The sequence below is a fragment of the Labrus bergylta genome, chromosome 15 (genome assembly GCF_963930695.1).
Source record: "Labrus bergylta chromosome 15, fLabBer1.1, whole genome shotgun sequence".
NCBI classification, from domain to species: Eukaryota; Metazoa; Chordata; class Actinopteri; order Labriformes; family Labridae; genus Labrus; species Labrus bergylta.
The window spans coordinates 2,061,930-2,087,683 of NC_089209.1; the positions used below are offsets into that span (position 1 = coordinate 2,061,930).

General features: G+C 45.9%; 1 protein-coding gene across 1 annotated transcript in view; it reads right to left on the reverse strand.

The window, feature by feature from the left end:
* The window catches only part of myo6a (myosin VIa), a 128,293-nt gene that overhangs the window by 90,485 nt on the left and 12,054 nt on the right, over nucleotides 1–25,754 (reverse strand). The window contains 8 exon segments of the mRNA XM_065963580.1: nucleotides 2,037–2,201; nucleotides 3,964–4,061; nucleotides 4,150–4,205; nucleotides 4,561–4,666; nucleotides 4,948–5,077; nucleotides 6,940–7,013; nucleotides 7,941–8,010; nucleotides 12,863–12,997. Coding sequence (XP_065819652.1) covers nucleotides 2,037–2,201; nucleotides 3,964–4,061; nucleotides 4,150–4,205; nucleotides 4,561–4,666; nucleotides 4,948–5,077; nucleotides 6,940–7,013; nucleotides 7,941–8,010; nucleotides 12,863–12,979 — 816 coding nt within the window. The 5' untranslated portion in view covers nucleotides 12,980–12,997.

A 25,754-nucleotide genomic window follows, 5' to 3' on the forward strand; every position in this document is an offset into this window, starting at 1 on the left:
TGCCTCGACTCTCTGGCACAGACTTGTGGCTTTGACACCTCCAAGAGGGCTGGTGGAGGACATTCAAAGGGCCATCCTGGACTTCTTCTGGTCAGGCAAACACTGGGTCCAGGCGGCAGTCCTCTACCTGCCGGTGGCTGAAGGGGGACATGGACTTATAGACATTCAGTCAAAAATTGCCTCATTCAGACTCCAGACTGCACAGAGACTCCTTTTCACTTGTGGTCCCAGCTGGATGGACATCGCTCGACTGCTGCTGAGGAGAGCTGGACGGCTGGGGTACACTAAGCAGCTCTTTCTGTTAAAGCTTGAGGAGGTGGATCTCACTGGATTAACATCCTTTTATATGTCTGTAATGCAGGCATGGAAAATGTACACATTCAAAAGGGAAAAAACTGAGAGTCTGGGAATGTGGATCTTTGAGGAACCGTTATTTTTTAATGATTTCATAAGGACTCCAACTTTGCAGTCAGCCAGTCTCCGGGCCAGTTTCAGAGAGGCAGGCTGCACAAAACTGGGTCACCTGGTAAGACTGACCCTGGACGCCCTCAAAGAAAGGACCAATATCACCTCCAGCCGGGTGGTTGAAAGAGTGGTGGAGGAAGTCTTTGCTGCACTTCCAGTAAAACTTGTGACATTTCTAAACATTGAGAATCTGTGTGAGCAGTGGAGTGAAGAGGGCGAATACAGCTTCCCATCTTTGTCTGTTACCCCAGATGTCGGGGAGTGGCAGGAAAGAGGAGGTGGACTGCTGTCCTTTAGTACTCCTGTTCTGGGAAAGTTCCAGGATGCAGGGAAAAAGGCACTCTATCAGTCCTGTGTTAAGGTCCTACATCTTCGTGGTCTGTCGGGAGTGAAAGAGTCGAGGTGGATCGAGTTTTTTGGCCCGGAGGTTTCCCCGAAAGGCAGCTGGCGGTCCCTGTACAAGCTGCCTGTTGAGAAGAGAACAGCAGATCTCCAGTGGAGAGTTGTGCATGGGGTTATAGCCACGAACAGATACAGAGCGCACATTGATCCAGGGTGGGAGAGGAGTGTTTGTTTTGTTCACTAACTGAAACTTTGTCTCATCTGTTTGTTGAGTGTCCCAGGCTCTCACTCTTGTTTGTCCTTATGAAAAGCTTGTTTGAAGCTCTCGGGGAGGATTTCTCTTATGCATTGTTTGTTTTTGGGCCAAAGTATTCTGCAAAGAAAAAGACTGTACATACACTGATGAACTTTTTATCTGGCTCGGCTAAGTTGGCCATTTGGCTTACACGCAAGAACCGAGCTCAGGGTACTGGCTGTGTGGAACCGGTGCTGGTTCTGGAGGGACTTTTGAAGGCCAGACTGAAGGTAGAATTTGCCTATTATCAAATGATGGACAATGTGCAAGACTTTAATAGTGTATGGGCTGTGGAAGAAGCTTTGTGCTCTGTGGGTGGGGATGGAGAGCTGATTATTCATTTTTGATGCAGTAAATGTTGTTTTTGTTGATGTTGTGATTTTTGTTGCACTTGTTTTGTTTTATGTTTTATTTTTTATTTATTTATTTATTTCCTTCTCTTGATCTGAGTGATGATGTGACAGTGTTATAATTTTCTCCTGGTAGTGGTAAAATAAAAGGTATTTTGAAAACCAAACCAAACCTCCTCTCTCCTCCCTCTCCTCTCTCCTCTCCCTCTCTCCTTCTCTCCTGTCTCCCCTCCCTACTCTCTCCCCTCCTCCCTCCTCTCCCCTCCTCTCCTCTCTTTTCTCTCCTCCCTCCTCTCTCCCCTCCTCTCCTCTTTTCTCTCCTCCCTCCTCTCTCCCCTCCTCTCTTCTCTCTTCTCTCACATGAAATGATCCTCCAAACACCTGCTGATCATGCCGTGCTGAGACGCCGTTCTCCCCATTGAAAGTCGTTGTTCTATAAATCAACCTTTGAAACGACTTTTTTAAGGAGGACAAGTTAGTCCTTTAACATCGATGAAGAAACGACTCCTGATCTCCACTCAGCGGCGTCTTTTAAGTAAATCTGTCCTGAAGGTTAAACTTAAAGGAGGTCATCGTGTCCGTACCCTGAAGGTGTCAGGCGAGCTCAGGTGGAACTTCTGCCGGATGTCCTCGGTGGCTCCGGCACACAGGCGGTAGAAGATGTGGTAGTTCCTCTCCTCAGGGCTCTGTCTGCAGATCCTCGACTTCTCCAGAAGGTAGTGAGACACGAAGCCGCCAACCACGGCGTTCTGCACACAAACACACACAAGACACACGCTTCAAAAACTATAAAAGAGGAGATAGGAAGAAGAGAGAGGAAGGACTAGAATGAGGAGGGAGGAAGCAAAGAGGAGAAGGAGGGAGGAGGGGAGTAGAGAGGAGAGGGGAGAGGAGGGAGGAGAGAGCAGGAAGGAGAGAAGTGAGAGGAGGGAGGACAGAGGAGGAAGGAGAGAAGTGAGAAGAGAGAGGAGGGAGGAAAGAAGAGGAAGGAGAGAAGGGGAGGAGAGAGGAGGAGGGAGGAGAGGAGAAGGAGGAGGAAGGACTAGACTGAGGAGGGAAGAGAGAGGAGGGAGGATGGAGGAGAAGAAGGAAGAAGAGGAGAAGGTGGAGGAAGGACTAGACTGAGGAGGGAAGAGAGAGGAGGGAGGATGGAGGAGGAAGGAGAGAAGTGAGAAGAGGAAGGACTAGACTGAGGAGGGAGGATGGAGGAGAAGAAGGAAGAAGAAGAAGAGGAGAATGAGGAGTAAGGACTAGACTGAGGAGGAAAGAGAGAGGAGGGAGGATGGAGGAGGGAAGAGGAATGAGAGAGTAGGGAGGAGAGAGGAGAGTGGAGAGAGGAGAGGGGGAGAGGAGAGAGGAGAGAGGAGAGAGGAGAGAAGGGAGAGGAGGGAAGAAAGAGGAGGAAAGAGGAGGAGAGGGAGGAAGGAGAGAAGGGAGAGGAGAGAGGAGGGAGGAAAGAGGAGGAAGGAGAGAAGGGGGAGGAAAGAGGAGAGAGGAGGAGGAGGAAGGACTAGACTGAGGAGGGAGGAGAGAGGAGGAAGGGGAGGGGAGGGGGAGGGAGGATTGAGGAAAGGAGAGAAGGGAAGAAAGGGAGAGGGAGGAGGGACGAGAGAGGAGAGAGGAGAGAGGGGAGAGGAGAGGAGAGAGGAGAGAGGGGAGAGGAGAGGAGAGAGGAGAGAGGGGAGAGGGGAGAGGGGAGAGGGGAGAGGGAGGAGAGAGGAGAGAGGAGAGACAGGAGAGGGGAGAGGAGAGAGGAGAGAGGAGAGAGGGGAGAGGGGAGAGGGGAGAGGAGAGAGGAGAGAGGAGAGAGGGGAGAGGAGAGAGGAGAGAGGAGAGGAGAGAGGAGAGAGGAGAGGAGAGAGGAGAGAGGAGAGAGGAGAGAGGGGAGAGGGGAGAGGAGAGAGGAGAGAGGAGAGAGGAGAGAGGGGAGAGGAGAGAGGAGAGTAACAACGAGGAGGAAAAGAAGAAAAAGATGGAGAAGAGTCTTTCCTTCTCGTGGAAACAACAGGAGTTCATGAAGAAGAAACTTTATAAAGATGGATAAAAACAAATGACATCATCTATCAGGATTAATATGTGCAGCTCTCAGCTGACACAAAGTGAAGCCTCATTACGCTCTGTTTCTGTATTTATTCATAAACGTATGAATAATTTAAGTTCAATAAAAAGAGTTTATGCTGAGTAAACAGCAGATATTAGACGCCATCTTTAATTCATGAAGTGGTTACAGACTGCTGAGACACTCGAGGAGACGGACTCTGGAGTTTAAAGGACTAAAAGAAGAAGAAGAAGAGGAGGAGGAAGAGGAGGAGGAGGAGGAAGAGGAGGAGGAGGAGGAAGAAGAGAAGAAGAAGAAGAGGAGGAGGAGGAGGAGGAAGAAGAGAAGAAGAAGAGGAGGAGGAGGAGGAGGAAGAGTAGGAAGAAGAAGAAGAGGAGGAGGAAGAGGAGGAAGAGGAGGAGGAGGAGGAGGAAAAAGAAGAAGAGGAGGAGGAGGAGGAGGAGGAGCTGCACCTTCTCGTTGAAGTGGATCTCCACAAACTTCCCGAAGCGACTGCTGTTGTTGTTGCGGACAGTTTTGGCGTTCCCGAAGGCCTCCAGTAGAGGGTTCGCTGCAGAGAGGTTAGACAGACAGATTCATGAAGACGAGATGATGAAGAAGAAGGAGGACGAGGACGAAGAGGAGGAGGAGGAGCTTACCTTCAACTATTCTCTCATCGATGTCCTGACCTGTTCCATACGACGTGGTCAAATATCTGAAACCAGACAGAAGAGGAAGAGGTTAGGAGGGAGGAGACAGGGGAGAGGAGGGAGGAGGGAGGATGGGAGGAGGGAGGAGAGAGGAGAGAGGAAAGGAGAGAGGAGAGAGGGGGGAAGCGAGAGGAGAGAGGAAGGAGAGGAAGGAGAGGAGAGGAGAGAGGAGAGAGGAGAGAGGAAAGGAGAGGAGAGGAGAGGAGAGAGGAAGGAGGAAGGAGGAAGGAGGAAGGAAAGGAGAGGAGAGAGGAGATAATTCACATCTCATTTATTTAGGCTCCAAATTAAAGTTTTCTTCTAAAAAGTAAAACCATTTGTTTTTGTTTGTAGGTAATAAAGGAGCTCCTGCGTCCTCACCTGAGCACAAACTTAGTGTTTTCGGTCTTCCCGGCCCCGGACTCTCCTGAGACGATGATGGACTGGCTCATCTTGAGGACCTTCATGTCCCTGTACGCCTTATCAGCTGCAGCACAGACACAGAGAGAGAGAGAGGACGAGACGTTAAGACAGACCGCCATCCTGTGACCTCAGTAACCACACGGATATCTAACTCTGAAACATGACCGAGTTAAGACACTCAGAGATGTTCAGAGGACTTACTGCCCCCTGCTGGACACATCAGAAACTGCAACAGAACATTGTTAAGAAGTTTCTAAATATTCACAGATATGAACCTTCAGTCTTCATAGTGTTTTACTGTGTCTGTTAGAAGTCTTTAAACGTGAACGTGTTGTGTGGACTGACCGATGGCGTAGACGTGCGGCGGCAGCGTTCCCAGAGACCGGCCCCGGTACTGCTTGATGGTGTCAGCAGAGTAAAGCTTTGGGATGTCATAGTACGGGTTCACTGCAATCAGGATGTTAGCTACAAACGTCTGGAAGAGGAAGAGGAGGAGGAGGAGGAAGAGGAAGAGGAGGAGGAGGAGGAAGAGGAAGAGGAAGAGGAGGAGGAGGAAGAGGAAGAGGAGGAGGAGGAGGAGGAGGAAGAGGACGAGGAAGAGGAGGAGGAGGAGGAGGAGGAAGAGGAAGAGGAGGAGGAAGAGGAAGAGGAAGAGGAGGAGGAGGAGGAAGAGGAAGAAGAGGAGGAGGAGGAAGAGGAAGAGGACGAGGAAGAGGAGGAGGAGGAGGAGGAGGAGGAGGAAGAGGAAGAGGAGGAGGAAGAAGAGGAGGAGGAAGAGGAGGAGGAGGAAGAGCAAGAGGAAGAAGAGGAGGAGGAAGAGGAGGAGGAGGAGGAGGAAGAGGAGGAGGAGGAAGAGGACGAGGAAGAGGAGGAGGAGGAGGAGGAGGAAGGAGAGGAGGAAGAGGAGGAAGGAGAGGAGGAGGAGGAAGAGGAGGAAGAAGAGGAGGAGGAGTACGAAGAGGAAGAGGAAGAGGAAGAGGAGGAAGAGCAAGAGGAAGAAGAGGAGGAGGAGGAGGAGGAAGGAGAGGAGGAAGAGGAGGAAGAAGAGGAGGAGGAGTACGAAGAGGAAGAGGAAGAGGAGGAGGAGGAAGAGGAGGAAGAAGAGGAGGAAGAGGAAGAGGAGGAGGAAGAGGAGGAAGAGCAAGAGGAAGAGGAGGAGGAGGAGGAAGAGCAAGAGGAAGAAGAGGAGGAGGAGGAGGAGGAAGGAGAGGAGGAAGAGGAGGAAGAAGAGGAGGAGGAGTACGAAGAGGAAGAGGAAGAGGAGGAGGAGGAAGAGGAGGAAGAAGAGGAGGAAGAGGAAGAGGAAGAGGAGGAGGAAGAGGAAGAGGAGGAGGAGGAGGAAGAGGAAGAGGAAGAGGAGGAGGAAGAGGAGGAGGAAGAGGAGGAGGAAGAGGAGGAAGAAGAAGAAAAACAAATTTAAATTCTTCAGGTACGTTTCAGCAGAAAAACAGAGAATGTACAAATATCACTCTGTCATCAGGATCAGATGAAATACTGAATGATTTAATCGTCACTATTATTCATGATGAAAACATCAACAAGCAGCAGATTTAAACAGTCAGTACACCGTTCTACCACTAGAGGTCAGCAGACACCAAAGACACACATCAGAGGAAATAGTTGATCATGAAAACACACCTGAGGTCACCTGAGCCCTGTGTGCTCATGTGTGTGTGTTTGTGTGAGACTCCTGTCTTTGTGAGGACCAACAGGACGTAAAGGTCACGAGGTCACCAGTAAAGGTCACGAGGTCGAGGATGTTTTAGGGTTTTTAAAAGTCAAGCAGGACATTTTGGTAAAGTTGAGACATGTAAGGGATAACACTTTATTTTAGTGCAGGGTCAAAAAAGAGAGAGAGAGAGACAGAGAGAGAGAGAGAGAGAGAGAGAGAGAGTGTGAGTGAGTGAGTGAGTGAGTGAGTGAGTGAGTGAGTGAGTGAGTGAGTGAGTGAGTGAGTGAGTGAGTGAGTGTGTGAGTGTGTGTGTGTGTGTGACGTCTCTGTAAGTGAAAACAAACAGCAGAGTGAGCAGGTCGGTGTGTTTGCATGTAATCATTAGTGTGTGTGTTCATGCAGGTGCTCTTGTGTGTGTGTGTGCTCCACACTAAGGTGCTGCAGGCAGGTAAAAACAAACACAGGTGTTCTGTTTCATGTGTCATCACCAGGTCTCCTTCAGTGACATCACATCGCCCTCATTACAAACAGTTAGCTCTTCTAAAGGCGTCTTCTCTTTTATAATTGCGTTTCTTAAAGTGTTTCAGTGCGAGCTCGTTCAGGACCGCTGGAGAAGGAAACATGTTTAAAGAATGGTCATGGTGAGACATTGAAGGGTTCCTTACATAAATCTTGTCTTTGCTGTATCTCACTCGGACGTTGTTGAGCAGAGTCGCTTCGTTCAAGTACATCAAAGAACCTGAAGGACGGAAAAACACAGGAGACGTTACTCGATATGTGACGACGAGCCGCCTGAAAAAACATCAATCAACAGATTTTAAAGACGTGTCATGAAAGAAAACCTGCAGTCAACGTCTCACAAGTAGAAAACATCAAAATCGTCTGTTACCATGACTACGAGGTCACCTGTGGCGTCTGATAATCCAGAGAATCTGAGGCCTCGTCCATACCTAGGCGGGTACTTTTTTCCTCCTCCATTTCAAAAAGAATCCCGTCCACCCACCCTCAAAAACGTCTTCATACACATGAAAACGCAGAACGCACAGATACGGCCGTCATGGGCACGCCAAGTCAACAACGATGTCCTTGACATGCCGAAAAATGTCCTCGCCATTCCTCTGCCAATCAGGCGCCTCTGCTCGTCAACATAGTGGGAGAGTAACTCCAGTTAGCACCGTTAGCTATCAGCGCTAGTTTGGTTACGTCTGCCGTCGCACTAATCTCATGTAAAAAGTCCAGTTAGCATCGTTAGCATCAGTGCTAGTTTGGTTACGTCTGCCGTCGCACTAATCTCATGTAAAAAGTCCAGTTAGCATCGTTAGCTACCAGCGCTAGTTTGGTTATGTCTGCCGTCGCACTAATCTCATGTAAAAAGTCCAGTTAACATCGTTAGCATCAGCGCCAGTTTGGTTACGTCTGCCGTCACACTAATATTATGTAAAAAGTCCAGTTAGCATCATTAGCTACCAGCGCTAGTTTGGTTACGTCTGCCATCGCACTAATCTCATTGAAAACGTCCATCATTAGCATAGAATAAATATATTTATTCATCATCACTGAGGTCAGAAGAGTCGTAGTCAGAAACCAACGCCTTTCCTTCACGGGTCGACAGGAAGTAGTGTCGCCTCAAATCGTTAGCTCGATAAGAAAAACTGAAGACACTCACAGTTATCCTCCACATGTTTGTTGACGTCGTCCTCCGCAGGAAACACCTGGTTGATAGCCGCCGTAAATGTCTGGAAAATAAAATAAAATAAAAAAGATGTTAGCATGAGAAGATAAGAGCAAAGATAATGAATGATGTCGAGGAGAAGAGAAGATCATCAGCAAACAACCGAACAAAGATATTTAACCTCCTGGAAAAGGATTAAAGGAAGGTGATGTTTCATCATAAATCTGAGGGACGAGAAGAATAAATGAGGTAAGACATGACAGACTGATGATGCTCAAACAGGCCGTTTGGAGATGTTCCCTTCATGACATCACAAAGGGCAGTAGCCCCTCCCCCAGGTGGGTGACACTCCCACAGCTAGGTGTTTGTTCTGCCCTCTGAGTCTGCCTTCTCACCGTAAACAATAGGACATGGAGCGAGAAAGACCAAGTACATCCAAGCCCTTCTAGAGAGGGGGCGTGGTCAGACACAGCTCATTTACATATTTAAAAGGTACAGACACAGAAACAGCCTGTTCTGAGCAGGGCTGAAATAGAGGGGTTTATAGACACACATGTAGCAGCTGCTCGCTCAACCGAAGGCCGGATGAATTATTAGAGAGAGAGGAGAGTGAGAGGCTGAGACTGTCCGTAGAGGAGTGGACACCTCCAGAGCAGAGAGCCAAAACTCTGAATTATTCACAGCCTGAAGAACTCACACCACGACACGGATCAGCGAAGATCGGGGGGGGGGGGGGGGGGGGGGGGGAATAATGACCGGACTCTATCATATTTTTATCTTTAGTATTTTTGGTGTTCTGATAGTTCTGCAATGAAATCTAAAGTTGTATTATTTGAAGTTTGATGCTTTTTGAAGACTCATCCAGGGTCAGGCAGCACTTTAATTTGGTACACAGAGGGTCAGGGGGCGGGGCTTGTCTGGGCTGTCAGAGAGAGTCAGTGGTTCTGGTCGGTGAGCTGTAAACTGCAGCGTCAAAAAAAAGAGGTGGAGTTTAAAAATAAGTAGAATCATCTTTATATGAATAAACTATAAAAAAAATTAAGGAGATTTACTCTTTAGGATATCAGACTCTTTCTACACTGCTTCTCTCCTCACGCTGCTTTCTCTGAGCAGAAGTCGACCATGTTGAACTAATCACAGAGGCTTTATGAGGACACATGTGACCTCCTGTGTTTTGCAGAGGGAGGCGTGCCAGCTCCCCTCTCCCAGGGTCGGGCCTTTTCTTTTTCTTGTTTATTTTATTTCATTTTTTTTTGGATCTGCCCGTTTAAAACCGACGCTGCGGGCCTTCAGCTCCGCCAGCGCTGCAGAGCCAAGGTGACGTACAGTCGACTCATTCTTTCCAGCGGTGGCATGTTCCACATTCTCAGCCCAAACTGGACGGATTCCACAACACGGCGCCGCGTGAGGAGAATGGAGAGAGAGAGAGAGCGAGAGAGCGAGAGAGAGAGAGAGAGAGAGAGAGAGAGAGAGAGCGAGAGAGAGAGAGAGAAGAGATGGAGGTGGAGGTGGGGGGACGTGATGAAGGCCAATAATCTGAGGGAAAAAGCTAAACACTGCGCCCCCCCCACCCCCCCTTTATTCAAACTACAGCCCAGAGAAGGTGCAGAAGTTTAACCCCCTCCTACATCTTTATCCTCGCTCTAAAGGGAACATTAAAGTCATTTGTAACTTTAACTTTTTGCTCACTGCATGAAAACATTGAATACTGTCCCACACAGGTCACCATGTGGTGGACTCTGAAGCTTCAGTGTTTATCCAGCTCTGCATGGGTCTGTAAACCTTTCTGTGTTCTAACCTCTCTCCATTTTTCAAAAGCATCTCCAATATTGATCCTAGTTTGAGCACGTTTCTGCTCGTGGAGCTTATTAGAAACATGCAGAGGCTTTTTAGGTCGGGTACAATCACTTCTATCTGAACCACTTCTCTTGACCCGCTTCCATCGCTGCAACACCTGTTGACCTGATAACTGCTCTCATATCTGACAAACCGAGGGGCGTCCAAAACGGGCCTTTAAAAGTGCCTACCTTCTCTGGTCCAAACAAATCCAGAGCATTCAGGAGCAGAATCTAAAGTTAGAAGGAGGACATACTGGCTGCTTCTATTGCCTGATGAATTGAAATATGGAGAGTTATAAAAACTGATCTGACTGCAGCTCAGTCAGTCCTTTGTGACTGATAGTATGACCGGGTATCCCTGTCTCCGTCCTGACGTCCATCACAGGACGCCTGCCAGAGAGTGAGCACATCGACACACACTGGCACAAACTGGCTGCATAGAGAGGGACAGACGGGGACATTGTTCTGACTGTAAGCGGCCTCGGCTGCAGCCCCGGAAACTCTCTGAGAACAGATCTGAAGAGAACACGTCCCATTGTCAACAAAATCCCCCTGATGGTGCGAAAATAACGTTCTCTTTGAGAGGCGGATTTGATGTTTTTTAAAAGGTTTGAACAAAGAAAGGAACTGAAAACTCAAAGACTGAAACACAGGCTCTCTAAGACTACTGTGTATGTTAATATGAAATCTGTAGGTTGAAGACAGTTAGCGTTAAAGGGTCAGGGATGGTTTGGGTCTGCAGCTTCCTGGGAGACAAAACCCAGGGCACAGGAATCTGAACATAAGATCAGACCAACAAAGGCCTTAAAGATTTAAAGGTCCAATCAGTAAGATCTGCAGTGACTAATGATACAGTAAGTTATCATTTCAGACATTAAGGAAACATGCTACATCGTTACTGACATTATGTTTCTGATGACGTTTATTCATGGACTGTTCCTGCAGGGGGTGCTGGAGTCCCATCGATGGCGGTCTCCATGCTGGAAATGCTGTCTCAGTCTAACTTTCAGTCAACCTAACGACAGGCTGAGAGCTGGAGCTGAGGCGGGTTTTAAACCTCCTGACAAACCGTTACACCGCGCCCACCTGTCAATCAGGTCAGCTACACGCCTTATTGTGAATAACTCTTATCCTTCATCAAATCAAAACTGATGAGTCATCAAAACATTCACCCCCCGTACAGTGTGTGTCCATCCAGACATGAGCTAATCACACCTATTTGGTTTTTTGAACCAGGCTGTAAACATGTTCATCTCTGCTGTAAAAACAGGCTTTTTCGAATGGGTGTGTATGTGACTTCCTGTGCTTCTGCAGCCAGCCTCTAGTGGACACTCCAGGAACTGCAGGATTTACACACTTCAGCATCGGCTTCATTTTTAAACACCGGTGAGATTGAAGTGAAGCAGCATTTTACACACTGAAATATTGTGAGCCGTCTCTGGAATGAGGGATTTAGTGCAAGTTTAGGAATTTACACCATGACGATCCACAGATCACGTGCTGCCTGAACTGTGGGATATGATCTGAACAGGGTCTCCACTGTTTGTGACTAACGGTCAGTCAATCAATCAAACGACTCAATACAGTTTGATTTGTTCAACGTTAAATCCCTCCGGACACTTCACCTTTTTAGAAGCTGGTCTAAACCTCTTTTGAATGATTTAATGTTAACAGGAAACATCAAGCAGAACCGGACTCTTGGAGAGACGCCATCTGCTCAAGAAACCCCGGTTTTCACTTAAACCGTCCCACACATGATGGACGCAGTAACATGGTGTAAACACGGCGTCTGTAATGAGATCCGTGTTCCCATTAAAGCCCGAGACAGCCGAGTGTTTTATTGACCGACAGCACACAGGGACAAGCGAGGAGAGCCTCTTTTCAAAAGGGAGCCCTCAGTCACAGAGAGGCATTCTGGGAAAAAAAAGATTACCCAGCGAGACGGACAACAAGCTTTTTTGAGGGTGTTACCACGACGACCAGCACTCTAAAAAGTGACATTAAAAGCTGTAGGGAGGGCGAAATGGCACCTGAAGTAGCAGAAAAGTGAATTACTGGTGGAGCAGGATGGGGGGGCGTGGGGGGGGGGTCATGATGAGATCACGGCTGTTTGTCTTACTGTGAAGAGCTGAATCATTGAGTGGAGGATGCTTTATAGGTTAAGATCAGGGGGAGAGGTTTAATCATTAACACGCTTGAAGGGAAGTGCAAATCGAACCAGGCTTGATGGGAAACTGCAGAGATCCAGGAGGGACCAGAGGGGACCTGGGGGGGCAGGATCTGGACTCTGCTTTGAGAGTCTTCAGAGACTTTTTTTTTAATTCACTGTTATCCACTTCTCAGGGGGAATGTTTTACAATTTAAAAAAGTTAACTCCAATAAATCAAATTACCATTGGCATTGTCACAATACCTGTAATCAACTTTGATATGATGACGAGTAAAAAAAATTAAATGAGATCGATACCATGGGAAAAAAAAGAAGTCTGAGGCGCCGAATATTTGGTCATTTCTTGGCACAGTATGTAAATTAAACCACCAGGGGGCTCTCAATCAATACAACAACAGAAGATGACGTCGAAACTGGCGGGCAATCATGGGAGTTATCTCTGCTACTGTAGTTTTTCGATATTATCGCTAAATGAAGTCCCCATAAAACAGAATGCAAAGAGTATCTAGATGATTAAAAAAAAAAAGTTGTGCATTCATTTTGGATCTTAGTAAATCAGGATCGACGTGTTAATGCGGACAGCCTTAGTCATCAGATATTTGAAACCGGTTAAATTAAGGTTAGGGTTCGTTTGAAATCACATGAAAAATGTCAAAGTATAGAACATTAAAAACATATCATTATCACCTGTTCGGGAAAAAACATAAATATATTATTTACTTATGATATAATAATAATAAGAAAATCAACTTTCCACTTCCAGATTCCTCTTCCTTGTTAAAACCAGGTGCCTACATTACCCATACTGCAACTCATCATGCAGAATCTTATGCTAGAAGTGGCTGATGAGCCCCTGGTACAAAGACTTAGCCATCAGAGAAGCGTCAGATTAGTCCCCAGATCTCTCACCTTTCCCTTCTGTTTGAGAGGTTCGATGGTGAGGCTGTCGGCTCCAATGTCCACTATGGTTCCCAGCTGGAACCCGTCCGCTGGGTGTGGCGCCCACACCGGCTTCCCATCCTCCATCGCGCTGCTCGGAAGGCTCTGGAAAACATGAGAAACAAGTCAGCGGCATGATTTTCCGCCGACATCTGTGACGTACAACGTTTCCTTTATTTGACATAAAAGTTCAGACTGTTGAATTTTTTTTTTACTTTTCAAAAAGACTCGAGTCCAAACTGTCACAAAAGTAAAGACGCATTCATGTTTTCTGCGTTACTTTACACAGATTTATACTCAGCAGTAAGCAAGCTGCACACACCTCAAATTCAAACCGTTGGTGCAGCCATGAGTGTTAGCAAACAACCAGAGAGTCATGAAACCTTAATCTACCTTGATCACACCTGGCTTGGTAACAGAAGTTTTAAAGGGGGCATATTATGAAAAATCCACTTCTACAGTGTTTGTGAACATATATTTGGGTAACCTGAGAGTCTACTGACCCACAACATGTGAAATAAACCCATCCAGTCCTTTGTTTGTGGTCTGCATAAGTCTTACAACACAGAGAAAAATGCTCTGTTTCAAATGTGCTCTCCTTGTGATGTCACAGTGGGATTCTGGTAAAAAAAAAATCCCCTCCCCTCCCCTGGTATCTCCACACATGGACTCCACCCCCAGCTTAGAACAAAACTTTTGAGCAGGCCGGCCATTTTTATTCTCACTACAGAGGAGTTATGTCTATGGAGAAAACTCAGAGGGCGGGGCTTATTGCATTTAAAGAGACACACACACCAAAACGGAGCGTTCTGAGAGAGCTGGTTTATACAGGGTCACAAACCTCCTCTGGTGCTTGATTCATGTTATATATTGACCAAAGCACAGCACAGATGTTTCATTTAGACCACAGGGGACTGTTTGAAAAGGTGGAGGAAGGGACTGTTTGAAAAGGTGGAGGAGGGGACTGTTTGAAAAGGTGGAGGAGGGGGATCATATGTCCTCTTTAAAGATGGATTTCTTTGCCTCCATGCGTCAAAGTCACTGTTCTAATTGTTTTGTGGCGGTTTCAGTTCAGAAAGTGAACAACAGGAGAGATGCTCAAACTGCAGCCTGCTCACAACCTGTTATCGACTCTCATGTGAACTGACTCTCTGCGCTCTCTGGAGCTTTGTGGGCGGCCAGCAAACCAATTACCGTGTTATTGAGTCAAACTCGCAGCTGATCGTGTTACTGTGGCATTGTCGTAACAGAGTGAGGGCTTCCCCTGCTCTCAGACTACCTCATAGGGCGGGGTGATGTAAAGAGATAAAATATCAAACTGTAGGTCAGACACGCTTCAGGAACATCCATGCTGTGTTAGAAAAAAACGATCTGAATCATACGGACCTGAAATCTATTGTTTCATCGATTTATTGATGAAGAATTCAGTTTTCCATGACAGCTGGAGCCCAAACGCCGTTTTCACACATGCACTCCTGAATATTTCTAGGTCATTTCAGGAGGACATGTAAACACAGCTCTGACAACAACACAGCCAGCGGGACTCGAGCTTCTCACTCATTGTAGACAGTCATGACTCAGAGACACATTTACACAGGACAGACTTTATGATTTATTGATGAGGAACATGTCGCACATTCTTCCTTTAAAGGCTTTATATGTGATTTTTTGATCCAGCAGATGTCGCCCTTGAGCACCAGCATGAAACCAAAACAACTCACGCTGCATTGTTGTGTTAGCATGCTAATGCTAGCGATCTTTATTATGCTGGTATCTTCACACTGCATGTAAATTTAGCTGAAATGAGCGTGATCTAGAAACACAGTTAAGCAGTGAGTACAGTATGTTATTCTTCTTTTCTCTAGTCCCTCAATTAAACAACTTTTATACACGAGGGGAGGAGTCAGCCGGCTGTCCCGACGATGTAAACAAAGTGAAGATAGGACTCTGAAAACTCTGAAAACATCACAGACAGTGGGACTCGGGTGTTACACCCATTGTAGACAGTCATGACTCACAGAGTTATTTTCAGAGGAGATACTTGATCTCTACATTTAAGTGTGAAAAATCACAGATAAAGCCTTTTAAGAATTTAAATGTTATGTTGCATCTAAAGTTTTGGGACTTATGAGTCAATCAAATACCAAAGAAAGCATTAATAGTCAAAAACAGGAGAATGTAGAACGTGTTAGTTCAAATAAAGTCGATGTCACTGAGCCTTTAATTCAGTAATTTCTTACAGATTCAACATCCAGCAGATCTCTGATCACACGCTGACCTCCTGCCAAACTTAACAACATCACATAAACTACCCCGGTGTTCAGAGTTATCTGAGCAGCACACTAAGAGGAACTGTAATTATCAGAGTACAAACATCAGCGCAGCTCGTTGATCTCTTAGGTCTGGAGGATAACAGGTTTGATTCTTCAGGTAAAAAAACAAAACAAAACAGCTGTGTGGTCCAAACAAATCCAGAGCATTCAGGATCAGAATCTAAAGTTAGAAGGAGGACATACTGGCTGCTGCATTGTTGTCAGAGAAGCCAGCACTTCAACATAGCATGTTTCCTTAATGTCTGATCATATAGTAAGATACCTTTATCATCTCACTCTCTACACATCTCACTGATTGGTCCTTTAAGTGAACCATCATGTGCACAGAGATGTGAACAAACTGTGTGAACTCTGCAGAGCTGCAGCCTGAGTCATGGCCGCGTGAGGCCTGCAGGTCGGACGAGCACTAAAAAAAGATCAAAAGGTGTGCCGGTAGTTCATTGTCAGGGCTGTAAAATTCCCCCAGCGAATAAAAGCACCACGCAGCGTTTTCTGGGTGTTATAAAAAGCAGGCCATTAAAAAGGTCAATCGATTCATGAAACTGTTTCCCGCTCAGACTGCAGATCAAACACTGCTGCATCACTGTAGACGAGTGTAAACCACAAACTATCTAAACACCATCAGAAGCTTTCTTATCATGTGGAAGCTTTTATTTTGGTGAATGATTTTTCCTGTTTTTCAAAGTCAGCAGCTTGGAGGGGGGTAGCTTGGTATAGGTTGCTACCTCCACCTTAAAGAAGCTTCAGCTGTGGGGCGAGACGTCAGGTGTTCACCACGTGCCAGAGCGTGAGTGTAGAGGGAGCGGTTAAATAAAGGACTACCAGTTTGGTGAGTGAGTCCTCCAGATCTGATTTTGTCTACCTGTGCTGCTGCTGCAGGTGAAGCTTGATTGGTACACAAAGAACCGATCAATCAGAGCACACCACCTGTTGACTCACACTCAAAAAGCCTCAATCGTTTGATTTCAGCTCGCCACCGTGCCTCTCTCTGTCCGTGCCAATGTTGTCAATCATTTACAAAACAGCAGCCAATCGAGCGTGAGCGTGCCGTGTGACTGACGTTTATTGTATCCTAGGAAATTCTGAAGGGTGATTTCTTCATGCACACACTCAGGAGATTGAATAAAAGTAAGAGTTATTTCAGAACTGCTTTACAAGTATTAACACGTTGACACTCACACCAACATAGGACATGAGTCATGACTTCTTTGGAGGAAATCTACTGAGGCTTAGTCAATAGTCTTTAGTCAATAGTCAATAGTCTACTTAGGCAATAGTCAAAGATTTGACTATAAGGGGTAAACCCAAAGGAGGAAGTAAAACTGTTTAAAGAGGCGGGGTGTTGTCCTGATTTTTGGCAGGTATGTAGAAGTAGAACTTGTGGTAGTAGTTCAAGAAAACATTTGAGTACCTACATCCAGTAGAATTTATTCCTTTGTTAAAGAGTCCATATTCTGCCCTTTTTGGGGTTCGTATATTTAATCTATGTATCTACTTTTGTACGTTCATAATAGATAAAGTTATAAAAAAGTGTCTGTTTTCATGTACTGCTCCTCCTCGCTCCCTCTCCGCTCTGAGTCCGTCAGCTACACTCTGTTGAGCCCACACTGTTAGACCCCACGTGGGCCAAGTCTGCTCTGATTGGTCTGCCGATCCGCTCTGTCGTTATTGGTCAGTCGCTCAGCACGGTTCTCGGAAAAGTCCCGCCTCTTTTACCATATTGGGAATGCAGCCACTTTGGCTCCGAGGGGAGCAAAAACATTAGCACCTTAGCACTACTGTGCTACCGCAGGCTACGGCATATCGTGGGCGTGCTACAGAAGTTAACAGGCGTGCAACATGAGCTGCTGGGCCACAACGAGCCAATGGGCTTAGATCAGTGATCTCACACTGACAAAACGTCACACTGGCAAATTTTTATGGAGGGGGGCTAGAACTGAGCGTTACATGCGGCTAATGCTACAGCTAACAGGAGCACGTAGGAGAAGCCGCATTTCCGCGGACTTTGAATTTTTGCACAGAGATGTGACTAAACATGTACAGGACACTTAGAAAACACACTAAAGAGCAGATAAAACCAGAAAAAGCAGAATATGGGACCTTTAAAGGAAGAATGTGTGACTTTTTGATCCAGTAGATGTCGCCCTTGAGCACCAGCATGAAACCAAAACAAACTGCTGTTAGGCCACGCCTCCTCCATACTGAAGCCTCCGCTCTCCTCCAGAGACACACCTCTAACACCCCTCCACTAGCGCTCACACGAAGGAGTCAAGCACAAGCGGCAGACAAACCCTCCTTGTCTCGAGCTGCAATCACCTGAGTCCTGCATTGTTGTGTTAGCATGCTAATGTTAGCGCTCTTTAGTTAGCGCGTAGCTTCACATTGTTGTGTTAGCATGCTAATGTTAGCGCTCTTTAGTTAGCGCGTAGCTTCACATTGTTGTGTTAGCATGCTAATGTTAGCGCTCTTTAGTTAGCGCGTAGCTTCACATTGTTGTGTTAGCATGCTAATGTTAGCGCTCTTCAGTTAGCTCGTAGCTTCACATTTCATGTAAACTGACACAGAATGAGCGTGATCTAAAAACTCTTACTAACATCCAAATAATCAGTGAGTATGTTCTTCTTCTTCTCTCTAGTTCTTGACTAAAACAGCTTTTATACACAAGGGGAGGAGCCGGCCGTCCCGTCCATGTAAACACGGCTCTGACAACAACACAGCCAGCGGGACTCGAGCTTCTCCCTCATTGTAGACAGTCAGGACTCAGAGACACATTTACACAGGACAGACTTTATGATTTATTGATGTGGAACATGTTGCACACTCTTCCTTTATAACATATTTTTAAAACTGTCTTCATAAAACACTGAAGATTAAGTAAGAAAATCTTTTTTCTCAGCGCAGACAGAACAGCTCGAGGCTTATGAGTCACCTCTGCTGTAACTTCCTTCAGGTCACAGCGCCCGGCTGCCTACAAATATTTTATGACCCACACACTCTCTGCAGTCACACACACTCTCTGCAGTCACACACACTCTCTGCAGTCACACACACTCTCTGCAGTCACACACACTCTCTGACCAGGAGGGTGAACTCCAGGAGAAATGTTTAACCGAGGAGCAGGGAGAACAACGTAATCATGCCTGATATCAAAGATCTTAGCTACCCACTGATACACAAGGACACCCATAAGGGGGTTGGGGGGCCCAGGCACATGGGGGGCTTGTTAGGGTTAAACATGGTCATCCTCAATGTAAACAATCCTTCTAATTCCCTTTTCAAACCTTAACAATCACCATTACTGTATCCATCGTTTCTAAATGTAAAGCCCCTCTTCTTAAAGGGGTATCGACCCTTATTTTCGAGACATTGAAGTTTGTTGGTGAGCCAATCAAACTTCACTGTTTGAGCAGTAATGTCGGGTACAGTAACTAACAGGACGTGCACGAAGTCAGGATGCCAGAAAGAGAGGTGACATTCGACCCCAAGACAAACTTGTTAGCTAACATTTTTCAGTCCAAATCCAAAAGCTGATCAGAGCAAGGGCAGAGGAGGGGAATGCTAGCCAGGAGGCTACCGCTAACGCTACTGATCCAACACGCTTGTAATGAGATTTTTTAAAATGACATCATTTCAGAGGGCGGGCCTGCTGCTAATATGAGAAAAGTTACCAACATGTCAGAACAAGAAACTTCTTAAAATCAAGACATTAAATAACATTAAAATTGTCATAAGTCACGTAAACATTGTGTAACTTTACCAAGGTAGTAACAGAGGCGTTACAGAGGAGAGACAGGACCAGCTGAGCCAGCAGGTGAGCGCAGCGCTGTGTGTGTGTGTGTGTGTGTGTGCATGTCTCACTGTGTGTACGTGAAGCTCCCGCTGTGCCGTGCTTACACACACACTGAAACACAATGTGAACTCACAGACTGGGGCGCCAATATTACTCGTGAACATGAACGTGCAAAGAGGCGAGGTGAGTTACGGAACTTTTGCGATAAATGGCGGTCTGAAAATTTATGTTTTAATGGCCGCCACTTTCAGGAAACTGACGCAAACACTCGAGTAGGCTGATGTAAGAGTTTAATATCTCTCTGAACAGATTAAACAGACAAACACGACTCGACTGGAAAAAGTTCTGAAAGAAGAACATAACGAGGGTTTTATAGAGTCTGACTGCAGCAGCACGAGTTGTAAGAAGACGAGATCAAACACACACACTGTGACGCCCACACACACACACACACACACGGTCCAATAAAAACTGTGGATGAGAGATGAGAGTATCAGAGGTGGTAATGAGGGTTATTCCAGTTAATGACGTTAGGTTGAATGATGCTGCCTTCATGCAACCTGGGAAATTTCATTACACAGACAAAGTGTGCAGTAAAAACGCTCGTTCTACTGGGGATTTGAAAGAAGGATTCTGCTGCGGGTTGGCGAAGAGGAGGTTGTTGGAAAAACGTATAAAAGCATCAGAACATCTCAGATAAACGCCGCTAAAAGATCTAAAAATAGATCGTCTGCTTTCTGCCAACTTCAGCTCCCTCCTCCTCCTGCTGCTGCTTCTTAATTATTGAACTCATCCTGCAGCGACTTCAACATGTTGACACAGCCAAAGAAGCTCTCTTCTCATTAACACCTCTGACTAAATGACCTCTCTGTAGCCTCGTTTCCCTCCAAGCGAGAACGCCATTTATTAGCGTTTCCACCATCAAAAGCTGGGAATGGAACCAAAATAAGAAATTGGTATTGTCCTACTTTTTTGGTACCCTTCTGTTGGGGTGCCAAGGGTACCGATCCGACACTAAAGGGTTCCTTTGTTTACTGTGTCCCGTTCTTCTTCTTCTTCGTTGAATTTAATTAATAGCAGGCTACCCTGTGTTGGGCTGCTATGATGTCACACTGTAACCTAGCTGACGCGATTTACCAAATAAGGGTACGGTTGTCGTGGAAACCCAAGCAAGTTCAGGGTTTACCGTACCGAACTGTACCGAACCAAAGTGGACCCGCTTAGTGAAAACGAGGCTTAACTCCTAATACTGACAAGATGGACGTCACCCAAGACCAGAATACGATCAGTAAATAGTAAGTTACACCGAGCTCTCTCTCTCTCTCTCTCTCTCTCTCTCTCTCTCTCTCTCTCTCTCTCTCTCTCTCTCTCTCTCTCTCTCTCTCTCTCTCTCTCTCTCTCTCTCTCTCTCTCTCTCTCTCTCTCTCTCTCTCTCTCTCTCTCTCTTCTCTCTCTCTCTCTCTCTCTCTCTCTCATCTCTCTCTCCTCTCTCTCTCTCTCTCTCTCTCTCCTGAACGTAGCTCGGATATGCTGGCTTTCAAATATGTAAATCTGCAGGACAGTCTGGCCTGAAGGGAGAACACGGCCTTTTTCTATCTTTCCTTACTTTACCACTTCTCCGACTTACTCTGCAGCTAAATTTATCTGCTTTAGTCTCTCCCTCAGAAACTCAGAAACGTCCCGCTGTGGAGTCGGCTGATCCCTCCCCACTCTGAAGCTGCTAATTCTCCAACCACAAAGTACCAACAGAAGTGAGCTTGTCTGCACACACACACACACACACACACACTCAACACACACATTAATGTGCGCTCACACTAAAACAGCACGATCTATTTGCAGCCGCTGGCCTCAATATTAGAAAGTCTCTCTCTGCTACATTATTCTCATTAACGTCGTCGCTCAGGTGAAAAATTAAAGATGCAAACAGAGCTGATGATTCCCACTGAGTCACTGGTTCCACAGACACACTGAAGAATTAATCTAATTCAGCGTGAGGAAACTGGTTTTCAGGAACAGTGACTGATCACATTAATATGCAAATAAACGCTCTAATGTGGTTTATTATGTCTACTGGTCAAACCATCAAGACGCATTCAGAACAACAAGAAGAGTTGTTTACAACGTTCACTTCAGCAGACTCGCTCCATGTTTCTTATTCAGTCCTTAAGGAGAGAACTTTAAACTTCAATATGAAACTAAAAGAATCTACATACACACAGCTCGTTACCAAGGCAACAAAAATAGAAGTCCTAGGCTCCAAAGAGTATGGCTGGGCGATTAAACCTCAAATCAACATCACGATTGAACATTTGACCTCCATTACGATTAATGAAAGATTATTATTGTATGTATGTGTCTAAGTGTGTGTGTATGAATACATGTATAGGTTACTGTATATGTCTTTATATTTAATTATGTATTCTTACATGTGTGCTAATAAATAAAATACATAAATATTTGGTTTTAGCTTTTTGCCCTCACTTCTCTAACATGGTCTCTACTGTAAATAAGCTCAACTATTAAAGCTGGGATATGTTTTCTAATGACAGAGTTCATAGCTGATGAAATATTTTAGGATTATTTATTGAATATTTGGAACTGAAATCAAAACATTCAGGGACACATTTTAGTTTAAAAGTAGAAATTAACTTTTCTGAATGAGTAAAAATAAATAACTTAACATTTTTTCTGCAGTTTTTGTCGTAGAGTTTTCAGCGTCCTGAGAACAATAAAACGGCCTCATGGACGTCTGTTTGTTGTTGTTGTGCTTTAAACGTTTGGAACACCGCCTCGTTTGTCTGTTTTCCAAACGGGCTGCTCCACTAGCAGTTCTTACTGACTCGTCCAAAGTGCAGTATGAAGCAGGTTTCCCCCAAAAAAATACCTGGATGGATGTCGTACTGATTCAGGACAAATGTCCTGTTTCCCACAATGCAAAGCGGCAGGTCAGAGATCAAAATGACGGTTCATCGTAACAGAGGAAATAATCTCAATCAGAGATAACCTCACACAGATACCAGCAGTTCTCTCTAAAGCTAAATGAATCTCTTGTCATCTGTTATCAGACTCTAAGTGGACGCTTCACTGTGGCGGCGTCAGGCGTCAGCTGGGCTGTTTGTTTACGTCCTCATTCCAAGACTGGAAACCAGTTTAGCCGGGTCTGGTGTACTGCAGAATAACCACCGACTGGAGGTCAGAGGTCAGACTACTGTCCAAAACATTATACAGTATGCAGTACATACTAAATCATATGTTCTATAGTAGTATGTAATGGACAGCCACTTCTCCCTCACTCACCAAGAAATCAAGAAGGGGCGGGACTTCTGGTACCATCTTTGTAAACAACAATGGCGGAAGTGAAACTAATGTGACGCTTACAGAGCTACAGTTGAGCTGCTGCTGAAGCCAGGACAGGAGTTATTTATATTGTTTGCATGTTTTCTTTTTTATTTAAAACACACCTTACGGAGGAAGTGGAGGTTTGTAACCTAGCAACAGTAACCGAGGGCCCGACCACTCAGAGACTGCTGGGCGCTCTTCTCTGCTACCGTGCAACATGTGTTTCTAGCCTTGTTTGGGAGCGCTTAGAATTTTTTTCTCTTTTTCAAAAGTCCTACTTTTCAGCTCAAGAAAAGCAGCCAATCACATCGAGCAGGAGGATTCACCGCCACTTTTCTAAACATTTTCACGACTTTCCTCGTCTTGGAGCAAAGAAACGGCGAGAGCTCTACGTTCGCTCAAATCCATTTTTCCACACTTATTCTATTTGGTCGTCAGTATGCACACGCAACGTCCGCCATATTGCTTGGAAGCTATGCTAACAGGGTCTATGGAGAAAGCTGATAATGGCAACAAAATATAAATACAGCGGCGAGACGGCTGCTGACAACAGGCCGGTCTTGTGTTTTGGCTGCTGCGGCCGCTGACCGCCGCTGACTGCTGCCCGCCTGGGCTGCTGCTGGCCGCCCGTCGAGGCCGGCGCAATACAAGACCGGCCTGTCGGCAGCAACCGTCTCGCAGCTATATTGCTGGCCACTGCCAGCTCAGCAGCCGAGACATGCCTGCCTGTCAGCGGCGGTGACGACGAGGAGCCGGGGCCGGCTCGAGCTGGGGCGGACTGGTAGTGTCGGTGCTCTCACTGTTTGTCTATGGACTCAGACATAGAGTCTGTTTTCTGACAGGAACGTACAAGATCAACTCTGGAAGAAATCTCTGAATCAGTTGAGGAAACGGTCTTATGTGTAGAAGTAAATATGACCCAATGTTTGGGTCGGGTGAAGTATCCCTTTAAGGAGTATTTTGTCTAACAGCCGTTTCCAAGGTAACGAACGACCCCTCGTGCTCTGTAACAAATATAATTGAACTACTGAATGTGATCCCAACATTATGTAAGTCTCTCTCTCTCCACACCAGGAGCCACCTGATATGCAAACCTCTCTCTCTCTCTCTCTCTCTCTCTCTCTCTCTCTCTCTCTCTCAACAAAGACGTAATAATAACGATTAATAACGCGCTCCAGTCTCAGGTTACAGGTCTCTCAGAGTCTAAACAGAGGACACATTCAAACAGGTCAGTGCTCAAACAGCTGCTGGCTGTTCTCCAAACTGAACAAATACTGAATAACAACAGAAGAAGACGAGATGTGATGTCACAGAGCTTAATAACCTCGCGTTTGGAGGTGGAAATAACTGTGATCTGATGTGTTGTAACTTCAAAATAAAAGGCAGAATCGCCGTATTTACCGGTTTAACGCTCTACTGCAATCATTCCCATATCTTTAACTTCAAATAAATATTCCAGAGATTACATAAAAGAGCTTAAATCGACTTTTCTGCTTCACAAAATGACCAAATATTTCATATAATCGATTGAGAGTTGCAACAGTAAAAGGCTTAGTTTATTTGTATCTGAAGCCCCTGGAGCAGAAAGTCAAAGGATGTCAGAACTCGTCCCGTCTGCAGAGAGAGAGCGTTGGTGTGAGCGCGACGAGACTCAGGTCGTGTGAATGTCCCAACGAGGTGAACAAAGTTTGATTTTTCCTGTCTCACTCTCGTCTGTTATCAAACTGCATCAACCTCCACAGAAGATTGACACTGGAACACTTTTCTTGTTCTTGGCTCTGCAGAGATGTGAACTTTGTGGCACCCTTGCTTTCTACTCTCACCTCAAACTGACACTTTTACATCACACCACAGCTTGTTTGACCTGCAGTTCCTCCATTGGCCACTTGAGGCTGCCTCCAATTGTGAGTGAGTCCCCATAGAGCCCCATGTTAAAATGCAAAACTTGATTTTACAGCCAGGTGCAAAAAAATTAAACAACCCAAGAACTAAATCTACAGCAAGTCTGTGAGGGTGTACTGCCCCTTTAAGAGGGTGTACTTTCCCTTTAAGAGACAAGTCTTTAACGAGCATTCATTAAAACAAACTGTGTTTAATTCAGAGTAGCAGACCTGCAGCATCTGGTCCTCTGTGAGTGTGAGAGGTCGACACATTTCAGAGGAAGTGCTGCTCTGTTTCTGCAGCCATGTGCGGACCCACTCCTCCGCCTCGCAGACGCACAGACAGCTGATTGTGTATGATACGTGTCGGCGGTCTCTGAGAGCTCTCTGTCACCGCCGCTCGGCCGGTCACGTGGTGAACAGAGAGCCTGAACCCCCCCCAAGGGCAGATCGACAATAACGAGCATCAGCGTGCAGACACACACAACAGGCCGAGAGTCTGAAATCAAACTGAACCGCTTCAATTACATTTCTATAAATATTACCCCCAAACTGACACTACCTCGACTGCCAGAGAGAAACAACAACCTCATTAAACATACCGATAACGATGTTTATACAGTACAGCATCACACATGTGGAAAATGTTGATCACATCCTTAAAAATCGCTTCTCCTGTCAGACCGGCTCCAAAACCCACAAAAACTTTGATATCAGTTTCATACAAAAGACACAAAAAAAACAGCAAATCCAGAATTTAAAAGGCTGAAAGAAGATTTCACATTCAGTCCAGTCTGTCCTGTGTAAATGTGTCTCTGAGTCCTGACTGTCTACAATGAGGGAGAAGCTCGAGTCCCGCTGGCTGTGTTGTTGTCAGAGCCGTGTTTACATGGACGGGACGGCCGGCTCCTCCCCTTGTGTATAAAAGCTGTTTTAGTCAAGAACTAGAGAGAAGAAGAAGAACATACTCACTGATTATTTGGATGTTAGTAAGAGTTTTTAGATCATTCTGTGTCAGTTTACATGAAATGTGAAGCTACGAGCACGTTGTGTCAGCTTAGCATGCTAACACAACAATGTGAAGCTACGAGCTAACTACAGAGCGCTAACATTAACATGCTAACACAACAATGTGAAGCTACGAGCTAACTACAGAGCGCTAACATTAACATGCTAACACAACAATGTGAAGCTACGAGCTAACTAAAGAGCGCTAACATTAGCATGCTAACACAACAATGTGAAGCTACCAGCTAACTAAAGAGCGCTAACATTAGCATGCTAACACAACAATGCAGGACACAGACAATGTGAAGCTACGAGCTAACTGAAGAGCGCTAACATTAGCATGCTAACACAACAATGCAGGACACAGACAATGTGAAGCTACGAGCTAACTGAAGAGCGCTAACATTAGCATGCTAACACAACAATGCAGGACTCAGGTGATTGCAGCTCGAGACAAGGAGGGTTTGTCTGCCGCTTGTGCTTGACTCCTTCGTGTGAGCGCTAGTGGA